General features: G+C 43.4%; 1 protein-coding gene across 1 annotated transcript; it reads right to left on the bottom strand.

The window, feature by feature from the left end:
• Positions 1-76: 76 nt before the first annotated feature.
• LOC140076235 (acyl-coenzyme A amino acid N-acyltransferase 2-like) lies at positions 77-19,866 on the bottom strand. The gene is made up of 4 exons (XM_072122751.1): positions 19,814-19,866; positions 5,153-5,629; positions 2,538-2,743; positions 77-1,348 (listed from the first exon to the last, which is right to left on the bottom strand). The coding sequence occupies exons 2-4, from the start codon at positions 5,613-5,615 to the stop codon at positions 770-772; spliced, it is 1,248 nt and encodes a 415-aa protein (XP_071978852.1). The 5' UTR covers positions 5,616-5,629; positions 19,814-19,866; the 3' UTR covers positions 77-769.
• Positions 19,867-19,957: the final 91 nt, after the last annotated feature.

Raw genomic sequence — 19,957 nt, 5'->3', positions numbered from 1 at the left:
TGTAGCACTTGTGTGAATGAAGTACCCACTCTTTTTTACATTGTGGTGTGCAGCCTATTTTTTTACTTTTATATATGGAAAAATAAATACGTTTTGAAGGTGGGGAGTGAAATATGGAAACGCAAAAGCGAAAAAGGGGTTGAAGTTGATTTTAGAAGAGAGGAGGCCATGGATAACAAATATAAGAATATTCCGACTGTCACAGTGCCCGGATCTAAGTGGAAGTATCCCTGGTTTGTGATGGGAGATTTCCTTTAACATTCTTCACATCTTTAATATATTTCACATGACTGATGAAAATCTCTGAGCAAATCAGAAAATCCCTTTTTGATGAATATACCCATCCTCACACAATATAATATTGTACCATGCACATTTAAAGGTGATTGAAGAACATTAGCTGTATTTTGGAGAAGGCCTAACGGATATTTCCTTATACAGGCGGTCCTTTACTTAAGAACACTCGACTTACATACGACCCCTAGTTACAAACAGACCTCTGAATTTTGGTAATTTATTGTACTTTAGTCCTAGGCTGCAATAATCAGCTATAACAGTTATCACAGGTGTCTGTAATGAAGCTTTATTGTTAATCCTGATTCTTATGCCAACCCAACATTTTTAAAAATCCAATTGTCACAGAGACCAAAAAAGTTCTGGCTGGAGCTACAATGATAAAATATACAGTTCCGACTTACATACAAATTCAACTTAAGAACAAACTTACAGAACCTATCTTGTATGCAACCCGGGGACTGCCTGTATTATATTAAAGATTGCTAGACAGATTCAGCTGCTGACGAAAGAACACTTGAAGTTCTTTCCAGACAGAATTTTCAGCTTCGCAGTGAGGGATCATCTCTCCACCCCATATGATTGGTATATTGTGACCACGTAAATTTGAGGCCCAACAAAAAGGAAATCCTGGAGGTTCTATTAGATGACCGGCTCCAGGATAGGAGATCATTCTTCCCTTGTTTTGTCCATTTTTCCTCATTCTATATGAAGCCACTGCAGCAAAATATTTACTGTTGTAATATTGATCAGCTTCCCCAGCCACAAAAAGTATGCTCCCCTGTGCCTTCTCTACTGGAATAAGAGAAGAAGGACATTCCTGATAAAACCCAGCAGTTTTTAGGAGACCTTCTGAAGTAATCACCATCTTTTCCTGTGTGTAAGGTGTTCCTTTAATAAGAACTTTACCCTTATGGTAAATACTGCCACCAAATACATTGCAGGTTCCATTAATGCTGACCGTAGCCCCTACTTGTGGTAAATAGGAAGCCAACACCAGGGCAATCTCTGCTCCTTTTGAGACACCCAGAACTCCAACTTTTGGCTTTGAAACCTAAAATAAAATAACAATAATAACAATAATAATAATCAGGCATATGTAATTCATGTTGCTGTTTTACAGTTTTAAAGTTTTCCTACCAACAAAAGTTAGGCCCTATCCACAGAGTTCACAAAAACAGGTCTGATGGGGTCCCATGTACCAACGTCGGACCCCTAGTCGCTTCGTCAGACTAATGGAGTGGACGGGCGCGCATGACCGTTCTGCTCCATTAATTTCTATGGAGCTGACGGAAGTTGCCGAGAGCTGCGCTCACCGATCTCCGTCAGCTCCATAGAGATTAATGGAGCAGTACGGTCATGCGCAGCTGTCTGCTCCATTAGTCTGACGGAGCGACAAGGGGTCTGACTGACCCCTTGTTTTTGTGATCTGTGGGGGCCTCATCATTGAGACCTCCACTGATCAGCAAGTTAGGCCCTACCCCGTGGATAGTGCCTAACATTTGTTCGTGGGAACACCCCATTAAGGTTAAGGCTTTAAAAAATTTTTGGCAAGATCACAAGTCTACTCCTGACAATAGGTCATAAATATGAAAATCCCTTTAACCCTTTCATGCATGCCACAGGCTATAAATGTCCTACCTCCACATACCTGCTGCAGATTGCATGTGCATAGACGTCATGGCAGTGGCACAAGTCACACCGCTATATAATCTGAACACAGTTATGGTGTAATTTTAATGAGGAGAATCTCCCCTTGAACAACAAAATTGTGTTTGTAGGTCAGAATTGCTTTTTTTTTTTTTAATGTACAGATCCCACTCCCAACTATAACTTTTAACTATGGATATCTCTGGTTGTGTGACACCTAGAAACACAATCTCCTCTTTAAAATGACCTCAGAAATGTGTTACACGGTTAAAACAATATAGCCATTTGAATTCTCCCCCATCCTGGCCTGTCAGCTGAAGGCAGAATGGAGAAGGAGATGCAGGGAGACAAGACATTACTGAGGGGTTTTCAGAAGTACATGCACACTGTGCAATGGTCGCTGAACCTGACAGATTGATAACGTAAGGATTTTTAACATTTTGGTAAAAGATTATTGAATCTTACTGCTTATTGAAAAAAAAACACATATAAACATATTTTTTTCACATTTTTAGTTATTTGCCAATTCTATAAAAGAAAAACAGGTAATTAACAGCCAAAACCTTGATTGTCTATATTTTGTGATACTGTACCTTGGGATGTTTTAGAAGAAGATCTATAGCTTCTTCAAAATATTCCAGATGTAATTTTTGAAAAGATCGTGGTAGATCTGAGTAACCAAAATATGCCAGAGCAAGAACCACAAATCCACGACTAGCCAGGAGACTAGCTCGGTATTCAGTGAGACCTCCAGCTCCACCAGACAGGTCAATGACACCAGGGTATGATCCTTTTCCTTCTACAGTATGAGATTGTAAAAGAGCAAGGTAAAATTGGAAAATTAGCAAATAAGCAAATAATGGCATTAGAAAACCATTGATTATTTATATCAATTTGTTATGGTATTTAGCCTATTTATTCTTATGTGTATGTTCTTAATTGTAATAATACATCTATTAATTTTTGATGATCTGAGCTATTTTAATGAAATTTATAGGTGTTAACACTGTGTGAACATGAATTCAGAATGGTTATGAGTTATGAGGGTTTACGCCAAGTTCATTAGAAAGAGCGGGACTTATTTTGCCATTGAAAAAAATTAAATTCCCAGGAACACTGTTGTTACTATGTGCGGCAGAGTTCTTCTGCAGCCTTTGAATCCATAGCATGTTAAATCTTTGTACACGATAGGACATACACTTCCTGCTGGATTCACATTCAATATACCACTTCAAAAACTGCATCAAAATTGAAAGATGTTGCTTGTGTTCATGATGTAATGGCAATCATCTCTGAGGCTTTTTCTGTGAGTTTGCTGTGGTCTCAAAGCTACTGGGAGGAGACGTGGTGCCCATGTCTTACAGCTCCCCTTCCTTCAGCTTGGAGCTATGTAATGTGACAGCTCGGTGCACTTCGACCCCTCCGTCGAGAAAGTTGGAATTTGGAGGGGTTTTCAGTAGATTAGGAAGGAATGTCTGGAGGATAATAAAAGCCAAAAGAAGGAGACAAGGGAGTACTTTGCTCTGATATTAAAAAGTTTCTTGGACTCCATTCCACTATTGATTTTTGCAAAGCTTCTTTAAAAATTATTGACCGTTCAAGTCCAAAGTAAAATATACAGGACAGCAGAAGGAAAATCTTACCTCTCTTGCTACCTTGTAAGGCAGCCCACTTACCCTCAAGCATGACCTTCAGGAAGCCTAACATGATGCGGTACTAAGGCCAAACCAGTATATCTATTCCAGAAAGAAAAGGTAGACAGCGCTGTTTCGATGTGGTTGCATCTTTCAGTACAGTTTGGGGAACTGGTTTAGCTGAGTGACAGGCTCTCCATGGGGGTACTTGAAAGGATATATGCATTCATATGAGTGTTAATTTTTTTTCCCCCTATATAAACAGGTTTAAAAGCCATTGGGGAGATTTATCAGTTGTAATCTGCTTGCTTTTTGACAGTAAAAAGGTCTTTTTTTAATTTTGTTTTCAAAAACCCACAGGCTGACGAAAAAGAGACCTTCGAAACGTGTAGGAGATTCGTCCATTGAGGTATTCCGTAGGAAGGTGATGTCACTGGACTTTCGTTTGGACTGCTCACTGAGTTTTTGCCATTGGCCAGAGCACACTCCACATTCTATTGCTAGCTCCAAGGATCCATTTTGCCAATCAGTCTTGATTATACCTATTGCCTAGCATTCTGTCAACGTGTAACTTTAGCCATCTCCCCGATGTATGTGAGAAATGTGCAACTTTTTTACATAATTGCTTTTTATGTGACATTTTGAAAAAAAAAAGTCTCAAAACCCTTGCATAGAAGAACATTACTGCCAGATTTATTGAAGAAAATCTACTGCCAGGATGAAGGATTGTAAACCAAGAACACTTACATGCTGGTGGGTGCCCCCTCTGGCAGGATCTGCCCCTATTTTAGCTTCTTGAACCCTTGGTTTTTTTGTTTTATTTTAAGTTTTTAAACATTGGGGCCCATTTACTAAGGGTCCGAATGCCGCACTTTTGCGGCATATTGCGAATATTTCCGTTTTGCGGCGAATTGCCCCGGGATTTTGGCGCACGTGATTGGATTGTGGCACATTAGCGACGGCTTTCACGCAACAAAAATCGGGGATGCGCAGCCGTCGGACAACCCGACGGATTTGGAAAAACCACGGAATTTAAAAATTATTTGTGTCGCAAGATCACGCACTTACATGCACCAGGAAGAAGAAGGTGAACTCCGTCAGACCTCGGCGCTGCAGCGACACCTGCTGTATATCGGGCGCACGACCTTAGTGAATCCCGGCAGACCCGAATCCTCGCCAACGCGCCGCTGGATCGCGACTGGACCGAGTAAGTAAACGTAAGTAAAAGTAAACGTGCCCCTTTATGTACCTGAGCCCAAGGGGCTCCAGTATCCATTAGCCTAGAACCCCTTAGACTCATTTGCATAATTTTTAAATCCATATTTGTAAAAACAATGTCTTAAGAAGCTAAAGGAAGAGCAGATCTTGACAGAGGTGGCACACACCTTCATGTAGGTGTGCTTGAGTTACAATCCTTCATCCTAGTGGTAGATGTCCTTTAAAGTGACAAAAATGATAAATCTCACAGAATTTAAAAAGGCTTCAGATGTCTACCAAATGATAAAGTTCCCCCAATGAGTAAGAAATATGAGACACTTGGACCCAAATAGATATTTTCTGCACGTTAAAATCACCTGTAGGATGAAATAAAGTGCCTCGAATTCTCCCTTCTCGGATCTGAATTTTTTGAATTCCTGGAGCCATATGCCATCGTATACATGTCTTGGTGAGGGAAGGCTGTGGATCAGGAGATAATCCTATTGACACGCTATCAAACAGGTCCACAGTGTACTGAAATGGGTTATTTTCAACATCTTTTTTAACAGGACTTTGAAATGGTTTTAGAGGTTTTAAGGACCAAACCAGACCCATAGGATGTATGCCTTGGTAGGTTCCTCCTATTGCGGCTGTTTTATCTAAGCTGATCTCTCCTATATTGTCAGCTTCATAAAATGCCCGTGACTGAAAGAGCTGATCCTTGTCATCCTTGAGGGTTAATCGAATAGTCACTTTTTGGTAGGGTTGAAGACCTGTGACCTTAATTTGCATAGGTTCGTCAGCCAATCCCTTCTCAGGGACTACAGTGAGGTTGGCCATGTCTGGAAATGTACCTTTTAAAAGAGAAAACAAAGTTAAAAATAAAGACCATATACTTAAAATACACAGGCATTTTAGTTGTTGTATAGATTGTAAAATACATGATCATATTTCCTTTTGAATTCAAATTAGCAGCATCTAAGATAACAATATGATGTCCAAGCCAAAAAATAACATTTATTGACATTGGTTACTGGGTGGGGCTGTTTAACTTTAGCAGCCATTTGTTACTTCAGGGTGTTAGTAAGACTATAGGGTGCGTTCACACAATGCGTTGAGTCGCGTTTTTTGATGCATTTTTAAAGGCTTCAGTGGTGATCACATGCTGCGGTAGCATTGCATTCCCAATGCATTTGCTAAAACACAATGTAACCCCAGCATGTGATCAAGGCTGAAGCCTTCGGAATGCGATGCAACGCATCGTGTGAACGCTCCCTAGCACTCAGCAAGGATGCCCATGATAAATTACACAATTTCAAAAAACATGTCTGGAACACAACATAGACCATTTAGAACAGTGTTCCTTAACCTTTTTGTGTGGCCCACAAATACTCAATATCTAACCTCATCCCATATAATGTCCCCCTGTCTCCCCCTCTATAATGCTGCTTTTTCTGCTTATTTAATGTCTTGATAAGAAGACGGCTACAGAAAAGGGGACATTATAACACCCCTTTCTCCATAGCAACCCCCCGCCCCATAACTATAGTGTCTCCTTGTCTTTCAATGAAATGTCCACAGCTGCGCCCTCTTAACGCAAGGTCCCCATGAGCCCTCCACCATTAATGAAATACCCTCAACATTGCTCCCCACCCCATAAAATGATGCCTCCCTTTATGAAATTCCCCCCACATATAGTGTCCCCAGCAGTGCTCCCCCATCATATAATGTGCAGAGCAGTGCTCCCCCATCATATAATGTCCCCAGCAGTGCTCCCCCATTATATAATGTCCACAGCAGTGCTCCCCGTCATATAATGTCCACAGCAGTGCTCCCCAATCATATAATGTCCACAGTAGTGCTCCCCCCCCCACCCAATGAAATGTCCACAGCAATGGCCCCATAAAAATAATAAAGACAACACTTACCTCGGGCGCTCCTCTTCACTCCGAGGCTCTGACATCATCTCCTCTCAGGTTCCAAACAGAGGCACATCTCTTCTGACGTGTCTCTGCCCAGAACCTGAGGGGAGGGGGGGTATTCGGAGCTGCGGGGTGAAGAGGAGCACTGGAGGAAAGTACCGATTATTTCCCCCAAAAATTAAAGTTTTGGTCCTTGATAAAGCTGCTGGCAATGTATTTTGCCATGTGGGTTGTTTGAGTCGCATGAAAAGTTGCAAAAAAACCCAACAAAAGTTGCATTGTAGATCAGAGGGGATCATGAATCTAGTCCTATTGTGCAAACTAGTCTATGGAAAAAAATTAATTTGGCACAAGCAGGATCTATGTCAAAGTGACTTTGCACTGTCCTATGTTCATTTGGCACAAGTTACAACACAGAATTTGTACCACAAAGGTAGACAAAAACCCCAATGATAAATCCCCCATTGCTTCTTCTATACTGCTTGGAAATATATTAGTTATGATATAACAGATGGAGACCTAAATTGTGTATTTTGGACAATTATTGTAATTTTATCACTTATGCTGCTAGACATCACTCAAGAACATCTCTCACATCCAATCCTTCCTCAACCCAGAGTCTACAACTGCTAGTTTGAGCACTTATCTCCCGCTTGGACTACTGCAATAGCCTCCTCTGTGTTCTCCCAGCTATCTCTCTAATGCCGCACCTGTCTACCCTTAACTCTGCTGCTAATCCCTCCCCAGCCTAAGGCTGGCGCCACACGCAGCGCTTTGTCTGCGCTTGCAAACGCAGACAAAGTCGCGGGCCTCGGCCTGATCGCATCGGCGTTTCTATGGAAACGCCTGCAATCGGGAACGAGCCGCCGGTGTTTTGCGTTAATGTAACGCAAAACACCAGCGGCTTGTTCCCGATCGCAGGCGTTTCCATTGAGGCCCGCCCCGGTTGGCGCGACTTTGTCTGCGTTTGCAAGCGCAGACAAAGCGCTAGGTGTGGCGCCAGCCTTATTCAGAAGGATATCCCCTGGGAATGGACAAAAGAAACCAGGAAAGTGAAGTAGTATTTTCTAGATCAAGAAGTGGGGTACAATATGATGCTTCCGAAAAAGAGCCTTGGAGCCATAAAAACACAGGCTCATGAGCCAGCTACATTGTCAATCAGAGCACGAACACCAACAGAGCAGATACATACTCAGACTGAGGAGAAATGACTAGTCATGGTATTTACACTGAAGACATTTCACCAGAACAGCTGTGACTAAACATGAGCCTTTGATGACCATGATAAAGAAACCACTGTTGCAGTCCAGGGAAAGACTTAGGCCCCTTCTCCACTGGCGTTTTTCACGCGCGAGTTCTGCGCGTGCATTTGACGCTCAGAACTCGCATTGCACTCTGTCCCATTGTATTCAATGGGTCTTTCTCCATTTGCGTGGTTTTCAACGCGCGTGCTTGCGTTCGTTTGCACGCGCGTCAAAATCGCAGCATGCTCTATTTTTGCGATTCACGCGCATTTTTCACGCCCCATTCAAGTCTATGGGGACGTATCAAAAACGCATTGCACTCGCAAACATTGCAAGTGCAATGCGAGTGCAATGCGTTTTAAACGTAAGGGTTGCTAGGTGACCAGTATAACAGTATTTCCCCTGCTCGCGAACGATCATTTAATTAAAAAAACACAATGAAGAACAGTGAAGAATAGAATAAAAACAGTGAACACAGTGAACACAGTGAACACAGGATCATTTAAGATAAAAACACAGTGCAGAACACAGTGCAGAATAGATTACAGATGTTCGGCACATCTGCTTACTTGTCGGGAGATACGCGCGGAGCGGTGCGAACAAAATAGCATGTGAAGAACAATATATATGTGTGAAGAAGACATTGCAGATGTATGGAAACATCTGCAATGTGTTCTTTACACACATATATATTGTTCTTCACATGCTATTTTGTTCGCACCGCTCCGCGCGTATCTCCCGACAAGTAAGCAGATGTGCCGAACATCTGTAATCTATTCTGCACTGTGTTCTGCACTGTGTTTTTATCTTAAATGATCCTGTGTTCACTGTGTTCACTGTTTTTATTCTATTCTTCACTGTTCTTCACATCTGCAAACTTGTCGGGAGATAATATACGCGCGCGGAACAGTGAAGAATAGATCGCAGATGTTTGCAACTTATCAGAAGACATTATTTTTCAATTAAATAAAACATTTTATTCCCGAACCTTGGTCCCTTTGAAAAAGTCCCATTGACTTAAAAAAACGCGCGTGAAAAACGCACCGAAAACGCAAAAAAACGCGAACAAAAATGAAACAAAAACGCAGCAAAAACGTCAGTTTTTCACGCATTGCACCCTGACGTGAAACGCAACGCTAGTGTGCAAGAGGCCTTACTGCCTGCATATACTCTAAACAGAGCTTACCATAAATAACGTGTATGTATAGTATCTAACCATTAGCGTGGATTGGTGCTTGGTGCAATTTCCCCATTTATACTTCCAATTTTCATACCTGTTGTGGCAGGGTGGCTGCCACTAGAGAAGCTTTTGGGCATAAAATGTGCATTTTGCCTTATGAAAAGCTGAGTAGAAGACAGACCTGGAAAAGTTGGGTCTGTCTAATTAAGTTGATTAGTTTTCAGCTGGAGGGGCTGCACTAATACATGGGGCAGACTTCACACTGGGCTCCACCCTGGGGAAGAGACAGGCTACGGCAAAGGCCTGTGGAGCGGTGGCAGTGAACTGTTACTGTGTTTTTGGGGTGGCTGGCAGTAGGCCAGCACCTGGTGAGGTAGGGAACCTCGATGTTTAGTTAGTGCCGGAGAGGCTTAGGTATTATTTTTATGTTTTGAGTTTGTGTACTGCCAAATAAAGCTGGCTGAGGCCAGTCTTAACCTTACTCACATTGTGTGAATTCCCTGTGTGTGCTGGTCGTCTGCTTAGGAGACGACGATCCCGGAGCTAATCCCTTACATATGGTGGAGGATGCGGGCATGAAAATCAGCACACACAGCGAGATTTAAAGGGCCAGTAACCCTCATGTGAGAGACTGTTGTTCCTGCTGCTGGAGGCGCTGTGGTCACGGGAAGATTTGTCTTGGTGTGAGAGATATACAGAGACTGCTTGTTTGCTGTGGGAGTAATCACCATGGGTCCGATGGATGAGTTCCAGAGACGCTGGCGGCAGATGATGTGGGAGGACCTTGGAATGACAGAAGCCATTCGGGTTATGGAGACCCCAAATGCCAAGCCGAGCGGATCCCAGCCGATGGTTCGAGATGTCTGTGATCGGTCTGCAGTTCCTGAGGAGAGGTTGCTATGTGCCGTTGCCGGGGGCAACCGACGGGAGCAGCCTTGCAGATGTCTACGGATGAACCGGTGTGTGGCGGAATGTCCTGCGGCCAAGTGGCCACGTGTTGCAGCGTGTATGCAGCAGCGCAAAGATGTGGTTGCTAGGGGCAACCAACGGCGACAGCATGCGGCTGTGCCATGTGAGGTCAGTGCACCTCATTGTCCTCTGGTCAGGAGACCAGAGAAGTTGCCAGTCAAGACCTGTGAGATGATAGTGGGTGGAATCCCGCTGATGGTGGAACTGGACTGTTCTCAGGATGTCTCCAGAGTTAATCCGGACATCTTATTGTTCCTGAAGTACCAGCCAGGGAAGGGTAAGACTGTCTGGATTGACTTTGAAAGTGATATTGCGATTGTGACACATAAGCTGGAGATTTGTGCAGATCTGGAGGTGGAGTTCATCCTGGGGAAAAGCTTCCCTTTTTTCTGGGACTTGTGGGAAAGTATTCCAAGTAGTGGGAATAGCTGCTTTTCCTGGGAGACCCCTCTGACATCGGGTACAGTCCCAATCTCCCCAAAGGACGATCTGGAGAAGTCTCAGCGACCTGAGGTGATGGTGGGTGGAGTCTCAACAGGTTGCAGTCTGAACTGTGACCAAGGGGTCTTGATCCCACAGAAGGAGACTCTGCCACTGAGACTGATAAAGTCTGATGGACTATGTGATGATGATAATATTTGTGATGCCTTAATTTCTGAAGTTAAACCAGAAAAGTGTAATGTTGTGCATAATCTGCCTCTAACCTGTGATTATAGTGTTAACTGTGATTATATGACACTACCTGTAACATGTGACAATTCTGCAATGCCGATAACATCTGATAGCGTTACAATGTCTGTTCAGAATTATGCAGAGTGTGAACTAGGTGCAGCCCTAGATACTGAGAGAGTTAGCTCAGAGGTGCCCCTAGAGGTTGTGAGTTGTAATGACACAGGTAGCGAGCCTGAGATGTGTAATGTAGCTAATGGCAGTTCAGATAGGGATACCGCCATAGCAAGGGCAGGTGAAGATAATGAGATCCTGATTGTTAGTGGTTTCCCTTCAGCCCAGAGTTACACAAACAGTGAGTGTGAACAGAGCCCTAGAGAAGCAGCTACTCGCTCAGAACCTGCAGGAGGTGAGGATAGCCTGTGTCAGTCACCTGTGGAGGAGTCTCACATCAGTGTTCAGGAAATGTCAGGGGGAGACCAGACATCTGATACACCTGAGGCTTCTGAGGAGATTGATGTACTGAGTTCGTGTGTGAACAAGGCCAGAAGAAGCATCAATAAACTGAAGCGTCATGTGAATACTGGTTTACGGAATAACTGGTATAAATGCTACAATTGTCACGTGTCTTATAGAAGAAAAGATGACCTAAAGAGACATATATTACAGAAACATGAGTTGAAGATTGATATCTCGTACTGTCCTTTCTGTGATACAGTGTTTGCAAAGAAAAGTGAATGGGAGGTTCACATGTGTACGTGTTCGGGGAACAAAAGAAAGTGCCAAAATGGTGATGCCGACCTCCAGGTGTGTTCTGTCGGGATGTGGCACCAGAAGTGTCCTAGGAAGGAGACCAGGCGTAAACCAGACCCCTGTACACCTGCTGATGAACCGCAGAATACGCATGATGGCGTGCTGACTGAAATTGTGTGTGAACAGGGTGGAAGCGCCACTCTTAATCATACACCTACGGATGAGGGGACCCCAGATCCCCAGAAGGTGGTGGAACATGTGATGCACCAGCCCTTTGGTAGTTCTGCCTGCAGTGTGGTGAGTGCAGTCTACAACTCTGTGAGGGAAGGTCGCCCATGCATCCGCAGTGATCGGGATGTTGCTGAGAAGGAGGAGAAGCCCTTGACTGACGTTACAGTGACTGGATCAAGGCCTCTCATAGGCATTCTGGAGCCACCGGTTGCCACAAGTAATGACTTTGCTTGCAAAGGTTTGGGGAAACAGGAGTCCAACCTGGCTTTTCTTCAGCAGCCAACTGGAAAAGCCGTATTGAAGACAAATACAGTGACTGGTGCCCGAGACACTGTTACAGGTGCGATGTCCGGTATATTGGGCTGGGAAGCTGGTGCAGGACAAGGCGGTGTGGGTGTGACTAAGTCTGTAGTCTCAACCGTGATGGCCACCCAAGTGGGATCGCTTATAACCAGTAGTCTGAATACAGTCTTGGGAAAATCCAAAGAATGGGTTGATGGTTACCTCCCGAAGACAGGTGAAGAGCTGTCTCAGCCTGCTGAACCTGTGGAGGTTGAAGTGGCGCCAAGTCTACAACAAAGGGACCAGCCGAGTTGCTGTGTACGTGTGGAAGCTCTGTCGTCTTGTCTCTGTCATAGTGCATGCCAGCATTCTCTGGGCAAGTGGAGGAATACCCAGATGGGCCCTACAGAGACTCCAGCACAGCTGCACCCAAAGGTAGATCTGCCTGATCATCTGAAGAGCGAAAGTGAAGATGGTCTGGATGGTGAGAAGTGCCTTGAAGATATACCGGGTGATGACTGCAGTGGATGTGAGGAGACTGTGTCTGATATAATGTCAACAGAGCCCTCGAAATTCCTACACAGGAAAGACTCGGTGAAGACTGAGGTGTTGGCCAGCAAGGCGTATGAAGGACTGACCGAGGAAGAGGTCAGCCAGGAACCTAGTGCAAGCCATGAAGAGCTTAAGGCTGCCATTGTGGAAAGTCCATGCCAGGACTTGGGTCCGAAGTGTTAGCTGGAAGTGATGAGGATGATGCTGATGTTGATATGAGTTTCGCCAACACCGAGAGCGGAGGTTGTGACCTCAGAGGTAGCAAGCGCACAGCTTTGCAGACATGTGACCAGAAGCTCACCAATGTGAATCGTGCCCTGGTTCTGAACGGTAATGCCCCCTTCAATGACAAAGGAGGTGCCGAAGCTGAAGACTGGAAAACGGGCAAACCCGTGCGTGTCGTGTGCAATGCTAAGGGGAATAAGCACAGTGCATATGCCTCAGTGGATGGTAACCGGTGTGACGGCATCCACAAGGTGATGAAGAGATGGGGCCTAACCATGCCAAGCCCTGAGGGGTATGTGGAGTCTCCAGTAAAAGGCAAGAGAAAGAGGAGAAGAAAATCTATCATTGTTAATAGAGACATGATTGAAGATGATCAGTTGTGTGAAGGAAGAGATGCTGGGACTAATTTTGAGCTGTCTGTGTCTCCTGCAGTTAAGGAAAAAAGCTGTCATTTTCCAGGTATAGAAGATGTAGTAGATAGTAGGGTCTCTACAGTGCTTCTAGGAACCGTAGGGATTAGACCCCAATATAGGAGCTTTGACCCCGGAGGGAGAATTAAGCTTATTGATCAGGCCTACGGCCTTGATCACAGGGGGAGGATATGTGGCAGGGTGGCTGCCACTAGAGAAGCTTTTGGGCATAAAATGTGCATTTTGCCTTATGAAAAGCTGAGTAGAAGACAGACCTGGAAAAGTTGGGTCTGTCTAATTAAGTTGATTAGTTTTCAGCTGGAGGGGCTGCACTAATACATGGGGCAGACTTCACACTGGGCTCCACCCTGGGGAAGAGACAGGCTACGGCAAAGGCCTGTGGAGCGGTGGCAGTGAACTGTTACTGTGTTTTTGGGGTGGCTGGCAGTAGGCCAGCACCTGGTGAGGTAGGGAACCTCGATGTTTAGTTAGTGCCGGAGAGGCTTAGGTATTATTTTTATGTTTTGAGTTTGTGTACTGCCAAATAAAGCTGGCTGAGGCCAGTCTTAACCTTACTCACATTGTGTGAATTCCCTGTGTGTGCTGGTCGTCTGCTTAGGAGACGACGATCCCGGAGCTAATCCCTTACACTGTATATCACCTGAGCACATTCATTGCTAGTTTTGATTCAATGTCGGGGTTAAGGTAGTGCTGAGTTATTACCATTGCTGTTCCCCTGATTTAGTTGTCTTGTCTGCAGTGGCCTAACGATCGCGACCTGGCCCGGACCTGGCATGGGCCGGTATCTGTTGGGCAGCAGGAGTGGTCGCAAGAGAGTGGATTGGGAACCAATTCTATGTGTGTCATTGAGACAGCATTGATTCATCCCTGCACTCTGCCTGTGTTCACTATAGTATTGTACTGGGGTGGGGATGTACACTCACCGGCCACTTTATTAGGTACACCATGCTAGTAACAGGTTGGACCCCCTTTTGCCTTCAGAACTGCCTGAATTCTTCGTGGCATAGATTCAACAAGGTGCTGGAAGCATTCCTCAGAGATTTTGGTCCATATTGACATGATGGCATCACACAGTTGCCGCAGATTTATCGGCTGCACATCCATGATGCGAATCTCCCGTTCCACCACATCCCAAAGATGCTCTATTGGATTGAGATCTGGTGACTGTGGAGGCCATCGAACTCATTGTCATGTTCAAGAAACCAGTCTGAGATGATTCCAGCTTTATGACATGGTGCATTATCCTGCTGAAAGTAGCCATCAGATGTTGGGTACATTGTGGTCATAAAGGGATGGACATGGTCAGCAACAATACTCAGGTAGGCTGTGGCGTTGCAACAATGCTCAATTGGTACCAAGGGGCCCAAAGAGTGCCAAGAAAATATCCCCACACCATGACACCACTACCACCAGCCTGAACCGTTGATACAAGGCAGGATGGATCCATGCTTTCATGTTGTTGACGCCAAATTCTGACCCTACCATCCAAATGTCGCAGCAGAAATCGAGACTCATCAGACCAGGCAACGTTTTTCCAATCTTCTACTGTCCAATTTCGATGAGCAAATTGTAGCCTCAGTTTCCTGTTCTTAGCTGAAAGGAGTGGCACCTGGTGTGGTCTTCTGCTGCTGTAGCCCATCTGTGCGTGAAAATCCCAGTAGATCAGCAATTTCTGAAATACTCAGACCAGCCCTTCTGGCACCAACAACCATGCCACGTTCAAAGGCACTCAAATCACCTTTCTTCCCCATACTGATGTTCGGTTTGAACTGCAGGAGATTGTCTTGACCATGTCTACATGCCTAAATGCACTGAGTTGCCGCTATGTGATTGGCTGATTAGAAATTAAGTGTTAACGAGCAGTTGGACAGGTGTACCTAATAAAGTGGCCGGTGAGTGTATATTTATGTGCACCTGTAGACCCTTCTGGTCTGTGTATAGACTGGCCCCGGACACATTATACCCCCGGGTGTAATCTGTGTTATGTCCACACATTGGGGCTTATTTACTAAAGGTCCCACGGCTGCATTTTCATCAGGTTTTCCGTCATTTTTTGGGATTGCGCCGCTGAGACAGGTATTTAGAAGGCGATTGTGTCGCATGCAATCGGATTGTGTTGCAAATCGGTGGGCGGGCCGCCGGATGATCCGACAGATTCTGATTTAACTTTGAAATTATGTCGCAAGCCAAGCACTTACATGCACCCGGAGGCAGATGGTGAACTCCGGTGGACCTGAGCGGGGGAGCGACACATGCAGGATATCGGGCGCAGGATCTACGTTAAACGCCCCAGACTGCATGAACGTCGGACACTCCAGACCTCGTGAACTCCAGCGGCCGGATAAGTAAATGTGCCCCATTGTGTTTACGTTGCATTAACATTGCGTTGGTTTAAACCACATTTCTGTAAAAGCAATGTGAACGTAAGCGCTATGTGAACGCAATATTATCCTGCATTGACACACTTTTCATTTACAGCAAATTTACTTTGTGTTAACATCACATTAATGGAAACCATGTTTATGTAAATGCCATTTGAACATGTTTACACCGCATTTATGTAAACTAAATGTCAATGTGATGTTTGCACCGTGGCAATAATTTCACAGCGTTTACACAAACGCAATTTGGGATGTTAGGCTACGATTACACGTTGTGTTTACATAGTGCTAACATTGCACTGATTTAAACACAATGCGAACACCATGTTTACACCACATGTCCATAAACAAGGACAATTATCTTGTTTCTAAGGGACAAAATGGTGACATTTATGAGAAATTCTTCACACAGGGACTTTTTTTTTTAAAATAAAATGTAATTGAAAAAAGGTCTATATATGTGAGTGCCAAGATTTTTTTTTAAAGAATGCAGGAGTGGAGAAAAAAATAAGAGGGGGAGCAGCTTCTCATTATATGTTCTCACCATTAGGATGTGTACCTGCTACAAAACTGCATCAGAAAACCTCAATATGGGAATGAAGTCTGACAGTGATGGTTATGTGTTTGGAAACATATAGGTTTCTCACGTGACTTACCAGAGCTGGATCCCATATAAAATGTAGAAAAATTAAGTAATTCTTGTATATCATACTGTTACTGATGGCCTTAAAGGACATCAACCACCAGGGTGAAGTATTGCAAACCAAGCACACTGACATGTTGGTGTGTGCCGCTCTTGCAGGAACCACTCTTCTTTTAGCTTGATCTGTTTTTTTTTTTTCTTTTTTTTTTTAAAGGCTTTTAAAATTATGTAAATTCCTGAGGGGCTCCGGGCGCTGGTGTTAATGGAGCCTGAATGAATCCTCAGGCTCATTTGTATGATTTGTAAAGTCTTTTTTTTTCTTAAAAACTAGGATATAGAATGGATCCTGCCAGAGGGGGCAAACGCTAGTATGTCAGTGTGCTTGGTTTACAATCCTTGCTCCTGATGGTAGATGTCCTTAATGGAGAAGGCAGAAGCAGTTTAGTATTGCTTCTGCCTTTTCCTTTGTCACTTCATAGCACTGAAGTAGCACTATGCAGACAATGCAGGAGCTGTGCGCTGCCGCCAACTCTTTAAAACCGGTGGTCACAAGACTGCCGGCTCTGAACCAGTTACACAGCACTGCTGGGTCTAATCAGACCCAGTACTGCCTTACCCCTGACATTTGCCCCCGTAGGGGGTCCTTTTTTTCTTTTTTGTCCTTACAAGTTTTCCACTGTAACTGGGGTATCTAAGAGGCCCAGTTACAGGAAAAACCAGCCAGCAGAGACGTGGCCATGCAATGTGCCAGCTGGTGCATACTAAGATTTGGTCATAGTGTGCTCCAGCCAGAAGAGCGCAAGGCTGCGGCTCTGCCAGCTGTTACAGTAGACAGAAGAAAGAAGAGGAGCCGTGGTGACGGGAGCATCGGGGAGAAGACAGAAGAAGAGCCGCGCCGGCATATGAGAGCCGCACTGAGCATTGGCGACGCTGGAAGGTGAGTATGTAAGTTTATTTATTTATGTGCTGAGCCAAATGGGGGCTAGATACTAAAGGGGACAGGCTATATACTACTGGGGGCTGCCAGGCTATATACTGGGAGGCTGTGACCAATGCATTTCCCACCCTTAGCTTATACTCGAGTCAATAGGTATTCCCAGGTTTTGATGGTAAAATTAGGGTCCTCGGCTTATACTCGAGTATATACAGTACTTGAATATTTCCCAATAATTTTTTTTTTAAATCCCCTGTTAAATTATAAAGAACCCTGGACTGTACACATTCTATATCAAAACAAATTAAGGGAATTCATTTATAATTGTTTATTTTGAGTTAGGATGTTCTACATATATTACAAAAAGTCTTTTTTTTTTTTTCAACGTTTTGTATCTTTAACCCCCAAACAAACTAAAAAATGAAAAAATATTGAAAGGATTTTTTTAGCTTGCTATTTCTGTCACGTAAAAGCTGCAAAAATGTTTAAGGTAGCATGGAAAAAAAGTTATGTCCCTTAAAAACCAGTATGTACGAAAATTCACTGAAAATGCCCTTATCATTATAGCCTTTTCAGGCTTGGTCAAGGGGTTAAGGAATGTTAGAATCTATTTAGATAAAAGTCTCCATCTAAAAATTATCATTCTTTGAGGGTCCCAGGTGGACAGTTTGATCAGGCCTTTCTGATTCCCCAGGTGCCAGCCTTAAAACGTCATGTAATGTATTAAGTTCTGATTTCTTTATCCCTTTTTATTGTACCAAACAGGTTTTTTTTGCATGGTATGTTTATGTCTTTTTAATGTATCACCCTTTTTGTATTAATTCCACTTCTAACCCTTATTTGTACACATTGTTCTTTTGAGATTAAACTTCCATTTAATAAGAGCCTTCTTGTGTTCTAACGGTTCCATAACTCTGAGGAGACGTTACCTACATTAATTGTTTAATTTGTGACTGATATTATGTTGGTGCATAGAATAATCTGGGTGTCTCGTCAGCCTATATATGACGAGTGGTGGCAGCGGAACGCACTCAGGTTCTTGGGTGGAGAGCTGTCAGAGCACAGTCCATTGAGACCCAGCAGGCTCCCTTCATGAACCTAAATCCAGTCAGTGAGCAGCCAGGTTGCTGACAATCACATTTACATAAATGCAATGTTAACACCATCCCCCTTATAGAAGAGGGCAGTACACAGTGTGGATGGATGGGCCGTATGTGGGAGCCATTAGTGTAGGCAGTGTGGGTGAACTAAAGGGTAAGGTTAGGATCATATTAAAGGCTTAAAAAATTTCAGTGTTCAACAACTTCCATCCCTCTTTAGAATTCAGAACTTTTGTGTACATTTATACTATGGCAAGGGACTGGGGTAGATAAGTATGGTTGCCTCTGTGGCCCTTTGAACCAGTGGTGGATTGAGAATACTACAGGCAATCTATATCTATAACAGGCAAAACATGTTTTGGAAGTAAACAATGAAAAAACATGGTGCTTGTTACCCATCACTGGTCTAATTGGTGTACTTAAAAGATTTCTGGTCACTTTGACACTATTCCAGGCTAAAAGGACATTAACATTTGCTTTTTCTCATATTTATATTACATGTACAGAGGGTGTAAAGTTCAAAGAGCATCTTTTATATACATCCATACACAGAACAACACAAATACAACTGCATGTCTAGATATGATCTATGATAACAGTCTGTAAATGTTTATTCATAATGTAAGATAATCAGCCCTTGACAAGAGTACAGTTGACCATACACCAAAGATTAAAGATGGTCAAATCTACTTAACATCTGCCAATAGGGGAAGAGTCCTCACACATTTTGACAAGCCTAATCCTTTTGATGTGCATACATATGGAGAGGTCAGATGGGGTAGCTGTTCTGCAAAGAATTGCTATATATACTGCTTAAAGGGAACCTATCAGCAGAAACTGAACTCATAAACCACTACCAGTATGTCATCAAGCTTCTTCCATGTCATGTTTCTTTCATGTCCCAGTGTGATGGCTTCATTCAGAAATTTAACTTTGAAGTGAGATATAAAATAGTTGTTTAAAGTCATGGAGGTGGAGAGTTTAGCTCTGCAGTCAAGCTCTCACCTGGACCATGAAAGAACCATTATCTGGAAAGTGTTCATCTGCCTTACAGCATACTGCTATTGGTTTATTTGGTCAATTTCTGCTGACAGAATTCAGCATATTCTCTATGATATAATATTCTTCAAAATAAAAAAAAAGTTTCCTAAAATTACATTTGTACATTGAAAATCCTTACAAAAGATGGCGGTACATCATATTTGTTACTAATTAAAGATCATTAAAGAAAAGTTATAAATATATTCAATTTTCACATACATTACATTTTCAATAGTCTAGGATACTGCCCTTTTAAAGGTTAATCTTTAATTTTTTTTGCAGATAATACCTAAAAAGCTGAAAAGAATGATAAATCCTACATTCAGCAGTGAGATATGGAATCAGTTTTTTGCCAGCTGTCAGATCCCTGAACCGCACAAAAACATTGCATGCCCTGTAACCAGTAAAAAAACAACCACGCCTTACATGAAACATTAATTCACGGCAAGTACAAAGCCACAATACAACTTACTGTACTTACTAATCTCTGGCAGAGTCCACACCAACTCTCAGCTCTGTTACAGTCTCGACAAGATATTAAATAATGTTATGTACTCACAAGTTACCTCCCACTAGATAACAGAGGTCAGAGTACAATACCTAACCTTATACTTTGCTATAAGTA

Source organism: Engystomops pustulosus, chromosome 8 (assembly GCF_040894005.1).
Source record: "Engystomops pustulosus chromosome 8, aEngPut4.maternal, whole genome shotgun sequence".
Lineage (NCBI taxonomy): Eukaryota > Metazoa > Chordata > Amphibia > Anura > Leptodactylidae > Engystomops > Engystomops pustulosus.
Note: the sequence above shows the minus strand (reverse complement) of the source record. Positions and strands in the feature narration are given on the sequence as shown.